Raw genomic sequence first — 16,617 nt, 5'->3', positions numbered from 1 at the left:
ACAAATTGTTATAATAAGTAAAATATATACAAGAAGATGTTGATTTAAAAACGGATATATTCTTGGGGGGATTCGCCACTCATCGTTGCTTGTCCGGTTATACGCTCCTGGTATATGTCCAAGTGTTTCTTTATCTGAGTCGTGCTGAAAGGTCCTGCATAGGTTTATGTGAGTCATGAATGTGCATTACACACTATATATATCCCACCCACCACCTTTAAGTTTTAACTGTGTTTAGGAAATGGGAACTGGTTGAATATCACACAAAATTGCACATGGTCTCAAAAGTGCTGTTATTAGGGTTGGCCATTGACTGGTCAAGATCTTTGTACACCTCAACCCTCTTATAACGCTGTGCTTGGGGTCCAAAGAATCACATCGCGTTATAAGCGGATCGCGTTAGAAATAATGTACAATTGTATGCATTGTACAATAAAGTATTTAAGACACCAATAATCGTGTTGTAAAGTATTCATAAATATGAAAATTGGGAGCCACGCTGGCATCTCGTTATAAGCGGATTTGCGTTATAACGGATTGCGTTATAACGGGGTTGAGCTGTATTAGTGATGAGAACCAAACCCATAATGTTGTATCTGCAGCTATACTATGCAATATACCTCACTGCTAATTATAGCTGGTGTTGCTATACATTGTTATTCACAGGATACTGGCAGGCAAGTTAGATAATGTTCACATACAGTGAAAAAATGCTAATTAATGAATTAATGCTCTTGAATTGTTATTTTGGATTGACTTAAATGGTACCAAACAAAGCCATACACTGTTAAACTGAGTGACCCCTGAGTGACCATGCAATTATAATTAATTTAATATGTCACACAGATAACAGGATTACAGAATGACAGCTGGACGATTAGAAAATATAGTCACCTATTTTTTTTTATAGTTCCATTTGCGCAAGGGAAAGTTCCAGCCTTAGTATTACCAAATGTAAACGTCACCTCTTATATAGCTGGAGACCTCCCAAAACTATGCATTGGCAGGAGATCACCATTCAGCTAAACATTCTGGGAGGGGTTTCCTTAAGGATTATTGTAGAGATCATCCTTCAACCACAGGATCCTTAGAACATAATACTTCAACAAAGATAAGACCGCAGAATTCTCAGTCATTTTCATGTCTTCGTAAGTACAAGCTCAGATTTCCATCTCGCTATCATAGACTTTGAGATGCAATGGCTGTAAGGTGTTTGTGAATAGGAGAGTCTAAAAGTGTATCTAAAAACAGGCTGGCTTTAAAAATTACAATGCTATGTTTCCTCCTCCCCAAAAAAGTGTGTTTTACATTTAGTATAATATAGAAGAACTCCAGAGCCCACGAGGTAATGTTTATTTATTTATTTATAAAATGTTTTACCAGTAAGTAATACATTGAGAGTTACCTCTCGTTTTCAAGTATGTCCTGGGCACAGAGTTAAGACAAATAGTACATGGTTACAAATACAGTTACATAAATGAACACGGTATACATTATATACAATACATTGCATGCACAGCTAGAGGAGATGTATATTATTGGCGTATGTAACAGTTACAGACCAGATTAAAATGTGAGACAGTCTTAGTTTTGAAAGAACTTAAACTGGTGGAGGATGTGAGAGTGTAAGAGAATGTAGTAACAAGTATATTAAATTATAACATAATTACAAAAAATAAATCCAACTTTTTGGCTATAATAAACCTTCATCGGGGATGAAGTTCATTAGAACTGAAGCATTGCATTCACTTTTTGTAATTCTGTTATAATTTAATATACGGTACTTAAATGATGCTGTCTGCACCTCCATGAGACTCCCACTGGTAAACCATATTTTTCCATTGATATTAGGATGTGATTGACATTTTTCGAGTGCACAGCTTATTCTTTCTCACTTACCTTTTGTTTAATGCATGCCTGTTATATTGAATGAGCCCGTTAACCCAAACCTATCAAAGGAAAGTGAAGGTTTAAAGAGTTTAAGGAGTAGGTGTGCCAGTTGCATATTTGAGTGTACAGTAATAAGTTTATTTTATTCTGTAAATGCTGCCAAATGATAAATGCTATGTAACCTTAAAAATAATATTATTGCATTTTATCAAGGTTTTCAAACCATGGCAAAGAATGGCAGCTGTAGCTGTAAAAATGAGCTAGAATCATAGAAATACTGCAGTGGAAAACTGCTATTTGCCATACAGTTGGTGAGTGATAAATGTATCTAAAAGCGTAAAATGGTCATAACTTCTCCTTTCTCTAGCAATGTCCAAGTCTGCAATTGTTTCAGAAGTTAGAAATCGTCTCTTTCTTTTCTTGACCTGCCAGCATATTTTGATCTGAAACAAAACTGCAGAGAGCCTGAAACCCAGGTTTTAAGTAGGAGACCTGGGGAAAAGCAATTCAGTTTTATATGTATTTGGTTTGTCTGGTGGCATAGTTTTATATATGATTGATGAAAAAGTAATTTTTTTAATGAACAACAACAATTTCTGAATGTTTTAGTTCCCCAACCACTAATACATTATTTGTTTGCTATTGCATGTTGCCTTATTGCTTTCTCTAACTGTCCTCGTCCTCTCTCTGCCCCTTCCCTGCAACCTTAATTCATATATGTTCTTACCGAGCTTCTGTGTAGATCAGGGGTGGGAAACTCCAGTCCTCAGGGTCCACCAACAAGGTTTTCAGGATATCCCTGCTTCAGCAGAGGTGGCTGAGCCACGGATTGAACCACCTGTGCTGAAGAAGGGATATCCTCAAAACCTAACCTGTTGGTGGCCCTTGAGGACTGGAATTGCCCACCCCTGGGGTAGATGATAATATATCCTCCTCTTATCAGCTGGCGCCGGTACGACTCCGCCATGTAGATCAGTATCAACTGAAATCTTCAGTGGCCGCACTTTTCAGAAAGTAGACTCACGGCAAGACATTGTATATCACTTTTGTTTGCATTTTATTGCGATTATCTGGACGCACTGCAAACTGTATTTAAAAAAAATGGGGAGTTGAGGGAGTCCAAGAGGCTACACACACTTCACTGGGGACTTGGCAGCACTGTGGTACCATACCCCTTGTGCTATTACAGCTAAATTGCCATTTCCTGTTATACCTATTCCAGTGTTTGTATGTTACTTCCTTTTAAAATCAGCGCGGCACCTTTACAACACTTTGTGAGAATCCTTTCTAACGTTAGAGGTGCTGGTCATTTGTTAGATAACAAACTGAGGTGTGATCTTTAGATACTAAATTAGATTAAATACTAAACTGGGTCCAGGAGAAAACTATTATGTCTAATAAATACTGTTTTTTTTAATTAACATCCACACCGCAGACAAGACGAACCATTTGCCAAAATTTTTTTTTAACAATGATGAAAAATATTTACAGCCAAATAAATGATAGAATGCTAAAATACCCCTGTAAGAGACAGACCTGGCATTGATCACATGAACACTTAGCATGTAAAAATATTAGCTACTTTTATTATGTAGCCCTTTTTGTGAACGCCTGCACTAAGGAACTACTGTGGTGCATGTACCTGTGTTCTCAGGAGCTCTGAGCCTCCGCTATTTGGGAGCCTGGGGTCATACCTTTATTAATCGCGGTGCAGCGCCTCCACTTGCCCAGGATCCCCATTATAGAGATTATACCCTGAGCAAGAACATCACAACAGCATTATGCAACAGCAACCTTTTATATATCATGCATAAAGAACAAATGATCTGCAGAACAAACATATAACATTACACACACACACCGTGGCTCGGCCACACCTTATTAGGGTTAATGTCCTGTACATAGGTGGCTCTGCCACTCTCCTTAGGAGTATGTCTTATAACCAGTATAGGTATGGTACCATAGGATTTGCACAGTGGGCCCAATTAGTTAGTGGGAGGCGGGATCAGCGCCTGGTGACCGGTGTAGGTGCACTTATAACCAATGATACCTTCCGGTCACTGCGATGACCATCACACTCCACGCAGGGTCCTAGCGTTGCTCCAGCCTTTCGCCGTCACTCGTTGCTGCAGCGCCGTCTGTATCCAATCCAAGATGGCGGCCGCAGCTCCGCAGCCAAATCACACTAATGGGAAATGTCCCTATCAACTAAGGCCGTCCTTATAAAACAGCACCCTACGATGACAGGGGAATACTCCTCGGGCCGGGGGGATACCTTTCACCTAAGCGGACGGGTCACTGACCCTCCGCTCGCGCACACGAGGTTCCGCCAACCTCCTCCTTCACCTCCCTCTCTGCTCTCTCCCACCGCCCACACGCATCCGGTTCCTCTATACAGAGTCTCGCACCCGATTGGTTCTCAGCCTCAGCTGACTCTCTCGCAGTTCGGAGTTCAGAGTTCAAACCCCCAAAGTCTCCACAGATTGGTTACCCTTCGCGCGCTTCTCTCGCGCATGCGCAGCCCAACTTGTACACAGTGACCTTACTGACAGAATGACTAATATGGCGCTGCCTTTGTGATTGACAGCGCGGAACCTTTAGATATATATATGCACATCCTTACAATTATATTACATACTTTATTACGAGTCATTTACAAAAGTCTCCCGGCTGCAAAATCTGAGACCAAACACCTGCACTGTATGTTTCAAGGTAAAATCCTACGATCTGCGTCCCGCGTACTATCTGTAATTGTGACGCGCATCGAGTCCCATTGGGACACAGTACCAAATGGTTATATATTTCAGCGCTATATGAAAAAAATGATGAAGTGTGATTATTATTTATTAGTATTATTATGAGTAAGGTAAAGCATCCCCTTTGAAGCCAGTGGGATTTTCCTCTTTGATAAATCTGGTGCAATAGTTTTGCAGTAAACAAAAGCCCCAATGCACATTCAATATGACAAGTTACTGTATTTAGTTAATTACTATGTTTTCTCTGTGTTTTTCGTCTTCTCATAAGTATAGGTCATTCAGTTCAATCCGTTGGCAACAAAACATTGCAAGCCAGTAACCATGTCAAGCGGTGACCCTACCTGCAGGTCCAACACTGCCCATTTGGTACTGTGTCTTTTGTATTGGATGTGCATTGGGGATTCTTTGTTTGCTGCTGTATATTTTAGGTCCCTTCCCAGTAGCCCAGCAGTTGACACAAATGAATACAGCTTAACCCCGTCATAGCGCGGTCCTCGGGGGCCACCCGCGACCACCGCGTTATAAACGGGGTCGCGGAAATAAAATGTCCGCCAAATTTTTTTTTTTTAAATTCGGGGTCCACGCTCAAACCGCGTTATAAGCAGATCCACGTTATAGCGGATCGCGCTTTAACGGGGTTGAGCTGTATATACATATATATATATAATGTTGGGGTCTGGGTTTTGAGATGGCTAAGACTTTGTATGCCTAATTGCAATAGTTTTGTCCCAATTTTGGAGCCTGGAGAGTTTGATAAATCGCTCCCAGATTTCAATGAGCATTCCAAGCTAGCGATTCCTTTTTGTTTTTTTTTTAAATATAGGGGTGAAGCAGAGGGTCTCCGGGGCTAAACCCCATTCATTTCAGTTCCTGGTACCCCCTGCTTCCCGCGATATCTCCGGGGTGCTGCTCCGCTTGGCTAGTAGGGTTCATGTAATAGTGGCGTTAAAGCTCCCGCGGGCCAATAGGAAGCCGTGATGTCATCAGGTGCGGCTTCTTATTGGCCCACGTGACGCAGGAGCTTTAAACTGTGCCAAAATAGCAGCACCCTCTTTGGAGGCAAGTATCTCTGGAAGCAGGGGGTCCCCAGAGCTGTAATTAATGGGGTTCAGCTCCGAAGACCGCCTGCTTCCATCCTATGTAAAATAATAATAATTAAAAAAAAAATGCATGAATTACTCCTTCAATGTATACAGAGTGAGAGATATGAAAAGTAATCAAAAATATCATTCAAGCTAACTTACACATATAGACGTGTTACATCTTTTCCCTGCATTCCAATTCACCAACTAAGTGGTAAACTCTTCACACTTCATAACATAGATTGTAAGCTCTGCGGGGCAGGGACTTTGTCTGCAAAATGTCTCTGTAAAGCGCTACATAAAACTAGCAGCGCTATACAAGAACAAACAATTATTATTATTATTATTATTATACTCTGAAGTGTTTGTTTGACGTCAACTGGGATATTTCGGCCAAAAACAGCCCGATCAGCTGCTTCGGACTACATAGAATTTACCCCTAAGTCTCTAATACTAAGGTATTCTCGTTCATTCTCAGTAACAATTATAAACATAGCAGCTTGTGTAATTGGGTAAGATAAAGAAATAACTCACTACAAGTAGCACTTGGCATAACCTTGTATTTTTGGTACTTTCATATCAGGGCGATGACACACTCCAGGGATCTGTAGAGAATCCTTCTTGGAACCTGCGGTGGAAGCCTCTTGTGGTGGAATGTTCGGCATCACATGCTTTTCATCTGAAAACCCATTTAAATGGGGTTTATAAGCAACTGGTGCATGTTACAGTAAAATGGGAAGCATTGTGCAGTTGGAGTGTAGTCCCCAAAAGCCTGACATTCCTCCAGCTTCAAGTTTGTGGGGTAAAGTGTATACATAGCTATTACCATGTGCACATTAGGGTGGTCGTAGTAATAAGACCCCAGAAACGCTACCACTATAGGGAAATGATCTACACATGATTTGCAGTTTTAGGGGGTACAGACGAGACAACGAGTATTCTAAAGCTTGCCTTATCCTAGCCCTAGTTACATGCTGGGTGTAACCTGGCTAGTGTAAGGCAAGTTTAAGGCATTTCTACATTGACTAATGACCCATCGGATTAACACAGCAGGGGTCCCTGGCAGTCCCATTCAGTTTCAGTTTTTACACTTGTGCTGAAGCTGGGATATCTGGAAAACCTGACCTGTTGGAGGCCCTTGCGGACTGGAGTTTAGAATTGGAGTTGTTAACGCCAGCGCACTTCGTGTCAACACGTGAGCCATTTAAAGCAATGGTGACACGTGAATTATATCCTTAATGCATGCGTTAACGCATTGTTTGTGCGTTATTAGCGGGGGGAGCGTAACAACGTCTGCTACATCTGCATATTCTCCACATTTCGATTTTCTTTTCCTAGTTTTCAGCAATTTTTCTTTCTTCCTTTTTTTTTTTTGCCACCGATTCTTGGTTTTTAACAAACACGTTTCATCCCATCTGCCTGGCTGAAAAAGAGGGATGTTGAATTGCATATCGGGAGCCCTATGGATAAGAGCGGTATTTTAAGTGCATTGATCTCATGTTTCGAGATTGGAATACATATCATTGTTTCACACTCACATTACGGGGGGGGGGGGGAGTTGTGGCTGTATGAAAAAAAAAATGTTTCACTCCATCACAGGCGATGGGAACAGAGCTTAAGTGACAGGTGACAATGTCCAAAACATGGCCCTGCGATAAGCCAGGGCCAGTAAAAATAGACTCAATGATCTCATCGGCTTCTGTGAGCCGATGAGCTGAAAAGCAATGCCAGAGAAGACAAAAGTGGGGCCTTAAAAAGGCTCGCAGAAAGGGCAGGAACCAGCCAGGGAGATTTTCGTGCTTTGGTTTTGCTCCAGATTGGCGTGGATTTGACCCTCGTTCTCTCTTTATGGAGTGTTGTGACTTTAATGGTGTGTGTGTCATGCCGGGTTCACCAGCCTCTTCCTACCACAGCACAGAAAATCTATATGCAGGTAATTATTATTATTATATCTCTTTACTGTTCTACTCCTGGAGCCTGTCACCGTTTTGTTCTCCTGTTTGGCATAAGTGCTTAATATCTAGAAGATAATGGGATGCTTTCATTGTTAAGCCTCTGCTACTTTTTGCAGAGTAGAGAGAACTTTTATCAATGTGTTAGGTGTGCTGCACAATCAAATATAATTCAATATGCACCATATGTAACTTGCAGGTGTTTCTGTAGTACATGTGATACAAATATACTGTACCTGTGACATACTTAGTTTGCAGGGTCTGAGGGAGTTCCTTAGTGGTAAGAACACTGCATTTGAGATGGATAAACTCCATTGGAACCCCAGTGTCACCTCTTGTTGTAACCTTCAACAAGTCACTTATGCTTTAGGCACCAAAATTAGATTGTAAGCTGTCAAAAGTCTGTGCACAGTGTTGCATACAATGTTAGCGCCATATAAGAAAAAATATTATATATGATATTATTGTAATCTCTAAAAAAAATGTTGTATGTACAGTATGCTGCACTTCTTCTTGCGTTAGCTTGTATCACTGATTTTTTTGGGAACACTAGTTTTCATGCAGTAAAGCAATAAGTTACACCATCAACACTAGAACAATACAGTCATGTTATTTAGCTCAAAATAGCTCAACAAGTTTCAGCAAAGGAGAAATCCATTGCATCTGCAGTAAATAAGACTTATGACATAAATAACCCAAAAGTCCAAAGACATTTCTTATTTTAGCGCAGGTGACTCCAAGCGTCCTCCTAAATTATCCTCTTCGTCAAATCTTTATTTTGATTTATATTTTTAACCATCAATAGGTTATTTAGCCACATGTTCTGGCTGCAGAAGAAGAGAACTAGTTTTATTTAAACAATAAATAAAGAACAATTCCATTTTTTGATTTGTTTTGCACCGATTGCGCAGTTAGGAATATTTTAGAAGTATCGGACCGTAGCATCTGCGCAGGAGCCAATTTCTCCTGTGTTCAGTCTTCTTTAAGATTGTGAGCGTCGCTAACAGCTGAGAACTCGTAAGAAGAACGGCCATTCTATTTTCTTAGCCATATCACTTCTCAGTCAACCGGAGATTCTATCAAACCTTTTACTGTTTGGGTTTTACCAAATGATACCCGAAGCTGTCATTCTGTATTTTGTGCACTTTCTTTTATTTATTTTTTCAACATTTTTTTTTTTAACACAATTCTTATAACGAAAGCAGAAACATTTTTTAAGTGCAATAGCTAAAGAAGATCGTATGTTTTTCTTAATCTGTATCCATGTGCAAAATAGAAAAACGTGTACGTTTGTAATGATTTATAAATTGTATATACACACTGGATTTTGAGTTAGTCTAATTGTTTTTTAACCAATTAGTCTCCTTGCCTCACTATTCACGTCATCCAACACCCAAAGTTTCACTGATTTTAAACTATCTCTGAAATTATTTGATCATTTACTGTTTTTTTTTTATTTTAACAATTGATGTTTTTTAGTCTTACGAGAAATATGTTTTTTTTTCCTTCTAATCTTTTTTTATTGAATTTTCACACATATACCATGAAATTAGTTCCTTTTATAGATTAGTTGTAGGTTGTGATACTTTTGAGAGGACCAACATTAAGGTACTTTATTGCTGAAATTATAGTGTACAGAGCTTTGAAAACCTCATGTTTCTTCTTCACATGTGCTCTTTTTTTGTATATTACTTTTACAGAGGGACAAAACGTTAAATCGAGTATATTTAGATGTAATATATTTGATACATATCCTTGTTGTTTCTGTATCCTTAAAATTAAAATAAATAAGAGGTACAAAAATGAATACACATAGACAGTGTTCGACAAACCTATACATTTGCTCGCCCCGGGCGAGTGGATTTAACCCCCGGGCGAGTAAATATTGGCCCAAGCAGCACACATTTGGTACTAGGTGGCGAGTAGATTTTTTTGTGTGGCGAGTAGATTTTTTGGTGATTTGTCAACCACTGCACATAGATACAGCAAACTCCACGCTAACACCTCCTAACATCCACATCCCCGAACCTTAATTGGACCAGCTGTGTGGCTGGACCATACCCCATCCTGAGGCAAACTCCATCCCACAATGAGCAGCCACTTTACCTTTTGTTTCAACATTCTCCTTTATTCCCTATAGAGTGCAAGCTCTCAGGGTCAGGGCCCTCATTCCCTTCTGTATCTGTTTGTGCTCATCTGTCCTTACTTGTATGCCATTCTGTTTATGTCCTTGCTGTCACTCTGTACCTCCATTGTACTGCGATGCGGAATATGTTGGCGCTTTACATATAAACGATAATAATAATAATAAATACATGCGAAAATGATTTTTTATTTACTTGGATGGTACGTGGAATATCTGAGTTATAGTGTAACATTGTTAATGGTTTTCTCGGACCAGTGGGAATTTGACCAGTTTAATATTGAGCCCTATACTGATACCTTATATTTACTATCTTTTCTTGCAGAGCTCCACCGTAGTGAGAGTGTTCAAGATAAGCACGTTAAGGAGGCCAGAACCAAATGCAAAACCATTGCCTCTTTGCTAACAGCTGCACCAAACCCTCACTCCAAGGGTGTGCTTATGTTTAAGAAGCGAAGGCAAAGAGCGAAGAAATATACCCTGGTGAGCTTCGGCAGCGTAGACGAGGATCGCTACAACGAGGACGAGGACGGCATCTTCCCGACAAGTGAATCGGAATTCGATGAAGAAGGTTTCTCTGATGCCCGAAGTCTAACAAACAACTCAGACTGGGATAGTGCCTATTTAGACATTGAGAAGCCCAAAATGGAACACGAGCATCAGCTGCAGGAAGAAAGGGGTCTGAGTGAGGCGTCGGGGAAGGGAGCTGCGTTATTTGAGATGCAAAGACAGAGATCCGGACAGTTTTCTGCTGACAACAGCCCATCACAAAAACCTCAGGATTATGAGACTCCTCCAGTGGCTTCTCTCCAAAATGCAATGGTCAATGGGAATGTCCTTTCCCCAGTTAATGTGAATAGAAGCCAGGAGATTGGCGACTCTGACAGCACAAAAGTAACAAGCACAAGAATATCATTAACTCCTCCCCAGTCCCAACCTCCACCAGCAGGGAGTGTTGAGGCACCTACTGCGGCAACTGGCATCTTCAATAGATCAGCTCGACCATTTACTCCAGGTCCAACTGGGCAGCGCCCGGTGGCTTCATCAGTTGTTTTTAAGCCTACTGCTCCAAAGAAACCAAGCGATAGCCCAGCTGTGCAAAACGTTGTTCCCTTACCGTTCACACCATTTGTTCCAAACTGTGCTGTTACTTCTTTGAGTCCATTAAAGGCTCCAGTGAGCTCTGTTGCATCATTGTATATTCCAGCACCAGGGAGACCAGCAGTGTCATCAGGAACTCAATATGCAGGAGGTGAAAGGGTTTTAGAGAATTCTTCAATTCCAACAACACCGAGAACCACTACTGCTTCCATATATCTCTCACCTCCGTCACGTCCATTAGGATCTCAAACAGTAACCTCACAGCCAAGTGTAACTAAATTAACAGATTCCACTTCAGTGACCACGGTGAGACCTTCTGTATCAGAATTTATCAGCCCAACATCCAGTGAGTTGAGGAACACCGCTTCTTTTAGCACTTCGGTAGCCCCTTCTGAGTCTATGAATTCAAGAGAACAAAGGATTTCTGTACCTGCTGGGCGCACTGGCATCTTGCTGGATGCTCGCAAGAGAAGTGGCAAGAAGCAGATGTTCACCAAGGTGGAAGAGAAGAAGTACACACCCAACCCGGAACTTCTGTCTCTGGTGCAGAACCTTGATGTGAAACCCAAACAGGAGCAACCTGGAGCAGGTTTTGAGTCTGGGCCTGAAGAAGACTTCCTCAGCCTTGGAGCTGAAGCTTGCAATTTCATGCAGTCTACGGCACGCAAGTTTAAAATCCCTCCTCCTGTGGCCCCCAAGCCCCAGTTAAAAACATCAGCAGATGAACTTGTGAATGGAGCCCCCGATATTTCACAGATGAGGGGAAAAGGAGCAGAGCTCTTTGCAAAACGACAGAGCCGTATGGACAAGTTTGTGGTGGACTCAAGTAACGTGTCGAGCTCCAGGCCCAACTCTAGGCCCAGAACCCCTTCTCCAACACCTTCTCTTCCCCCTTCTTGGAAATACTCATCAAGTATCCGTGCTCCACCCCCTATTGCCTACAATCCATTGTACTCTCCGTTTTATCCGTTAGCAGCATCCAAATCTCAAGCTAGCAAAGTAGAGAGCAAAGTAAAAAAGGGTACTGGCAGCAAACCAAGAATGCAGGCAATTGATTTCATGCGCCATCAGCCTTACCAGCTAAATTCTGCAATGTTCTGTTTTGGTGACACCTCTAACACTGCAATGCCATCTCCTTCAAGTCAAGACACCCCAAAATCTAACATATCGGTCACCACAACGAGGCAAGTTCCTGTGAAAACCGCTAGAGCTCATGAGATCAAACGCTTCTCAACTCCAACTCCTATGTCAACATCTGTTAACATGACACCCACTGTGATAACTCCCAGATCTGCAACCACACTTGCAGAGCCAGTGTGGAGAACAGACGTCACCTCTCAGCCTATGTCTCCAATGGCTCAAACACCTGCACGTAACCAATTCTCTGCCCCGGAGGCTCATCAGTATTCCAGCCCCTTTGATTGTCGTGCAGCTGGAGTATTCAGTCCTACCAGTACAATCACTTCTCCCAGGCAATCACTTTCAGGAATTCAGGTACCAAAACCCAGGTTCTCTGCTGCCAGAACAGGGATGCAGGCTAATGTATGGAGGCCGGCAAGAGTTCACTTCTAAAATAATAATAAGGAACCAATGGTATACTCCCAATATCCAATGAAAAGGTTCTTGGAAACACTGTTTGCTTAGTTGTTTTGGGATTTGCATAGACAAACTTACCTCTCCCCCTATCCTTGTAGTCCCCCAGGATACCTGCTTTTTTTTAGGCGAAGACTATAACGTTTCCAGCAACATTGAACAATTAAGCAGAAGAAAACGAAATGATCAAATGAGAAAGGAAATGCAAGGAGGAGATGTCTCTTGATGGATCAGAGAAGAAAAAGAGTGAAGATGAACTAGTTAGTAAAGGCGGAGGCAGAAAATGTGCAATTGAAGTTGAAGCCACTGAAACTGTGAACAATTTAATGTATAAGGAACGTAATGTAAAATTCTAACAAAGAAAGTGGTCGCACGGAGAAGGGCTTAACTATCAACATGGATTTGGTGTGGACTTTGACTGCAGGTTGATGCAGTAATTAAATATAAAGGCTCTATGTGGGATCAAACTGATATCAAACTGCCATCCATCTGTAGGTAATTTAGGAAACACTAGTGACTATCACTGTGCTTTTAATAAACATATGTCATTAATTTTTCCACTGAAATACACACAGGTGCACAGTCACACTTTATTGCATTGGTGTAACTATATCTCCATAGCCACAGAAATTTGGTGCGCATTACATGCTCTCGCAGGTCACTCACTATTCAATATGCAGTGCAGCTGCTTCATGTGGAGATGAGATTTTATTTAAGAGGCATATTGAATAAGGCCCACAGTGTGCTGTGTATACGTGTGTGCAGCCAGTTCAACTTCCCCAAATCCCCAATTGACACAAGACTGTGTTTATTTGGTGTGCTGCATGGCTGCTGTGTTTTACAGGTTGCTGTACATGTGGCATCCCAATCATTTTGTGGTTAGTTCATGAAATGTATTACATTTGTTTGCATACATGCTGCAGTGTATGTTTAGCCTAACATCGTTTGTATTTCGTTTTCCATTTGATCTTGTACATGCATAGTTTGTGCACTTGTAGCCATGTTGTTCTAGTGTGATTGTGGGTATGAACTTTTGCCGTTTGCTCTTTGCCAGGTTGTCATGTTTTAGTGCCTTTGTGTGTGCGATCCTTATTTCTGCACTGCCATGCTTTGGTAAATTAATTTACATTACACTTCTGTGGACCATGTGTACATTTCCAAGCTGCACAAATAGATGAAAGCTAACATTACCTACTGTGTGCATACTGTATATGTGCAGCTTAATGCTGTTATATTCATATACATACAACTATATTCCTATACACTTAAAGGCGGAGTCCACCTTTCGGGAAGACTCGGGGGAAACAGCTGGAACTGTAGACTATATTGCAGAAAGTGTCTCCTCAAAGCATTATCATACAATATCTACACGTCACATCAAACTTTATTACCAAATGAATCTTGAAGAAGAGACTAGCGGAATATGTCTCGATATAGCAGAGACCTATATAGCTGCGGCTTCATGCTGGCAGGCACTATAGCACCTGCTGTTAGCTCACATGACCCAGTGATTAACCCATTCACTACCAGGGCAAAGCAAAGTGTGGCTGGCCACTAGGACAGTGAGAAGGTTAAAGGACACAAACAGGTTTTCTGGTAAAAGTGCAGATTTCAGGTCTGAAACATGGTTACAGTAACACAATGCACAAAAGGATAGATAATAAATATTCCAATGTCTCCTGATCTTCTGTTATATCTGCTTCTCTTCTACTACTAGTGCCTGTGTTTTGTGTTTGCTTTACTCACTCAAATTTGAATGTGGCATTGGTGAGATATACTATAGTACATTTCACTAGGGTATTGCCTTAAAGTCATCATCACGTAGCAACTGCAACCAACCATCGTGTTATGATCTTAATCTCTAGGTATTGACTTTAACAGAGTTCTGTCAAAGCATGAAAGGGTTACAGGGAGCACTTGCATCTGGAGTCTGACAAAGTAAAGGGATAATGCATTGAGCCACAAAGTGTTTAACATTATATACTTTGTTGCATCTAGTAAAGTGTAGATATAAAGGCCCATATTTACTAAGATGTGCTATCCTATGAGACACCTTTCACTGAAAGACATCTTCAGGGTCATTGGCTTGAATGGGCTGTAAGGTATTTGCCGGCACCAGAAGGTGTTTTACAGAATAGCATCCCTTAGTAAGTGTGGGCCAATGTGCCATGGATCACAGCTCCTGAACTCATCGTGGTACAGGCTCATGAGGTCTTTGGCTCAGATGGATTGTATATGAAGATAGATATTTAAGATCCCCACATTGCCTCTGTGTTGTTAATGAATGTGTTTAGACTAAGAGAGCTGCTTATCAACACTCATCAAGAACTCTAATGACTGAATACATGAAACGAACCTTCAGTGTGCTGTCCAGCAATTTGAGTGACATGAGAAGTGAAATCAGGATTTATCGATTGGTTTGAGAAGAGGAAGATCCATAATGAATGACGTGAAGGCGGTGTTGCCTTTGGAATGGCATGCAGAGGGGAGAAATTACCACGGACTGTTTGAGAGTAACTTTTATACACAAAAGTTCTAAGCGTCTGAGAGAAGAGATCGTGACCCTTGAAACTTAGCTATTTGGACTTTTCTTGTTAAAAACTGTAGTGTGGTCTGTAAGGTGCCTTATGGCTTTGCACAGCTTTAGTGCCAAACAAAACCCTAGTGAATAGTAACCACTTCCATTTTGAAAGAGCCTGCCAAATATTGAGGGCTCCTGCAACACCGTAGGGATTAATTAACAAGACACTTGTAGGTTATGAGTTAAAATGCATAAAAGCAGGTGACTGATGTATTATCTGCCAGGCACCATTGGGTTGGAAGTGTTGAATACATATTGTTTTCCAATGCCAGTTGACGGATTCTGTCTGGGTGAGTGTACATACGTTTCTGAATGTACTGTATACTGATCATTACCACTACTTTTGGCTCCATTTTTTCCCCAGCTAGCCACTCCTATGGCTGTTTACCTTTTTACCCCGACAACCCAACCTTTGGCGTATGGACATAAAGACCAGAACACCTTCATCTTGGTGTTGCACGTGTGTATGAGCCAGCTACTACTCAAGATAGCCAGTTGGACTGGGGAAGATGCCAGCTATAATTTCTAATGCAGATGGCAGTTTTATCCACTCAAGTAGTATCAATAACAGATAATTGGCGTGCACATTATAACATGTAGATATGTTTGAATACCTTTACCCTAAAATAGCTGTAGATATCAAAACAGAGAGTTTACAACACCAAAATTAGACTTCATGCAGCAATTCTTTCCAGATGCCTATATGAGTTTACCTTATATAATGTTAAAAATAACTGCTTTAAAATAAAACCATATGAAAGGCCATTGAGCTGTCAGAGATGTGTATAGATGTGACCAGTCCTTATGGCATGAATAGGTAAATGGGAATAAATTGGAGGTGCTGCCCACAAAAAAAAAAAGAAGAAAGAAATGTAGCTGTTTTGGCTCCCTGCTTCTTAAGTCCATGGATATATGTGTTTGTGTAATGATACAGTACTTGGAATCTGTTTGTGTACTGGAATAAAAGTGTGCGTTGCACCTTATAAACTCTTGTGTCTGTTGAAAAGAAGAGTCAAGAGGTGAACTGTGTCCTGCTTTGAGCTGAAGACTTCACCAACACTGAAGGTATTGACAGTTTTTTCCCCTTTGTAATTGGGGACTTTCCCTTAGCAGGACTGAAATCCACTGAACCAGACATAGGACATGGATTTGAATGGGAGTGCGGGTGCCAAGAAGTGTGCTTGTTCTCTGTGTAGCAGCAGTCGTAATATTATCCTCATCTTGTATGCAGTACAATGTAGGAGGGAGGACAATAACATTGTATGACAAAAGAGTACATACAGACGAGACAACGAGTATTCTAAGGCTTGCCTTAAACTAGCCCGGTTACATGCTGGGTACATGCTGGGTGTAATCTGGCTAGATTAAGGCAAGTTTAAGGCATTTCTGCATTGACTAATGACCCATCGGATTAACACAGCAGGGGTCCCTGGCAGTCACATTCCGTTTGAATGGGACTGCCAGGGACCCCCGCTGTTAATCTGATGGGCCATTAGTCAATGCAGAAATGCCTTAAACT

The 16,617-nt window shown here is 41.2% G+C and overlaps 1 protein-coding gene across 1 annotated transcript in view; it reads left to right on the top strand.

The window, feature by feature from the left end:
* The window catches only part of SYNPO2L (synaptopodin 2 like), an 82,804-nt gene extending 66,719 nt beyond the window's left edge, over positions 1–16,085 (top strand). The window contains exon 4 of the mRNA XM_075610633.1: positions 10,149–16,085. Within this exon, the coding sequence (XP_075466748.1) occupies positions 10,149–12,496 (2,348 nt within the window). The 3' untranslated portion in view covers positions 12,497–16,085. The remainder of the gene's footprint in view (positions 1–10,148) is intronic.
* Positions 16,086–16,617: the final 532 nt, after the last annotated feature.

This window comes from Ascaphus truei, chromosome 8 (assembly GCF_040206685.1).
Source record: "Ascaphus truei isolate aAscTru1 chromosome 8, aAscTru1.hap1, whole genome shotgun sequence".
In the NCBI taxonomy this organism is placed as follows: domain Eukaryota; kingdom Metazoa; phylum Chordata; class Amphibia; order Anura; family Ascaphidae; genus Ascaphus; species Ascaphus truei.
The sequence above is the reverse complement of the archived record's forward strand: the minus strand, read 5'-3'. Positions and strand labels throughout refer to the sequence as shown.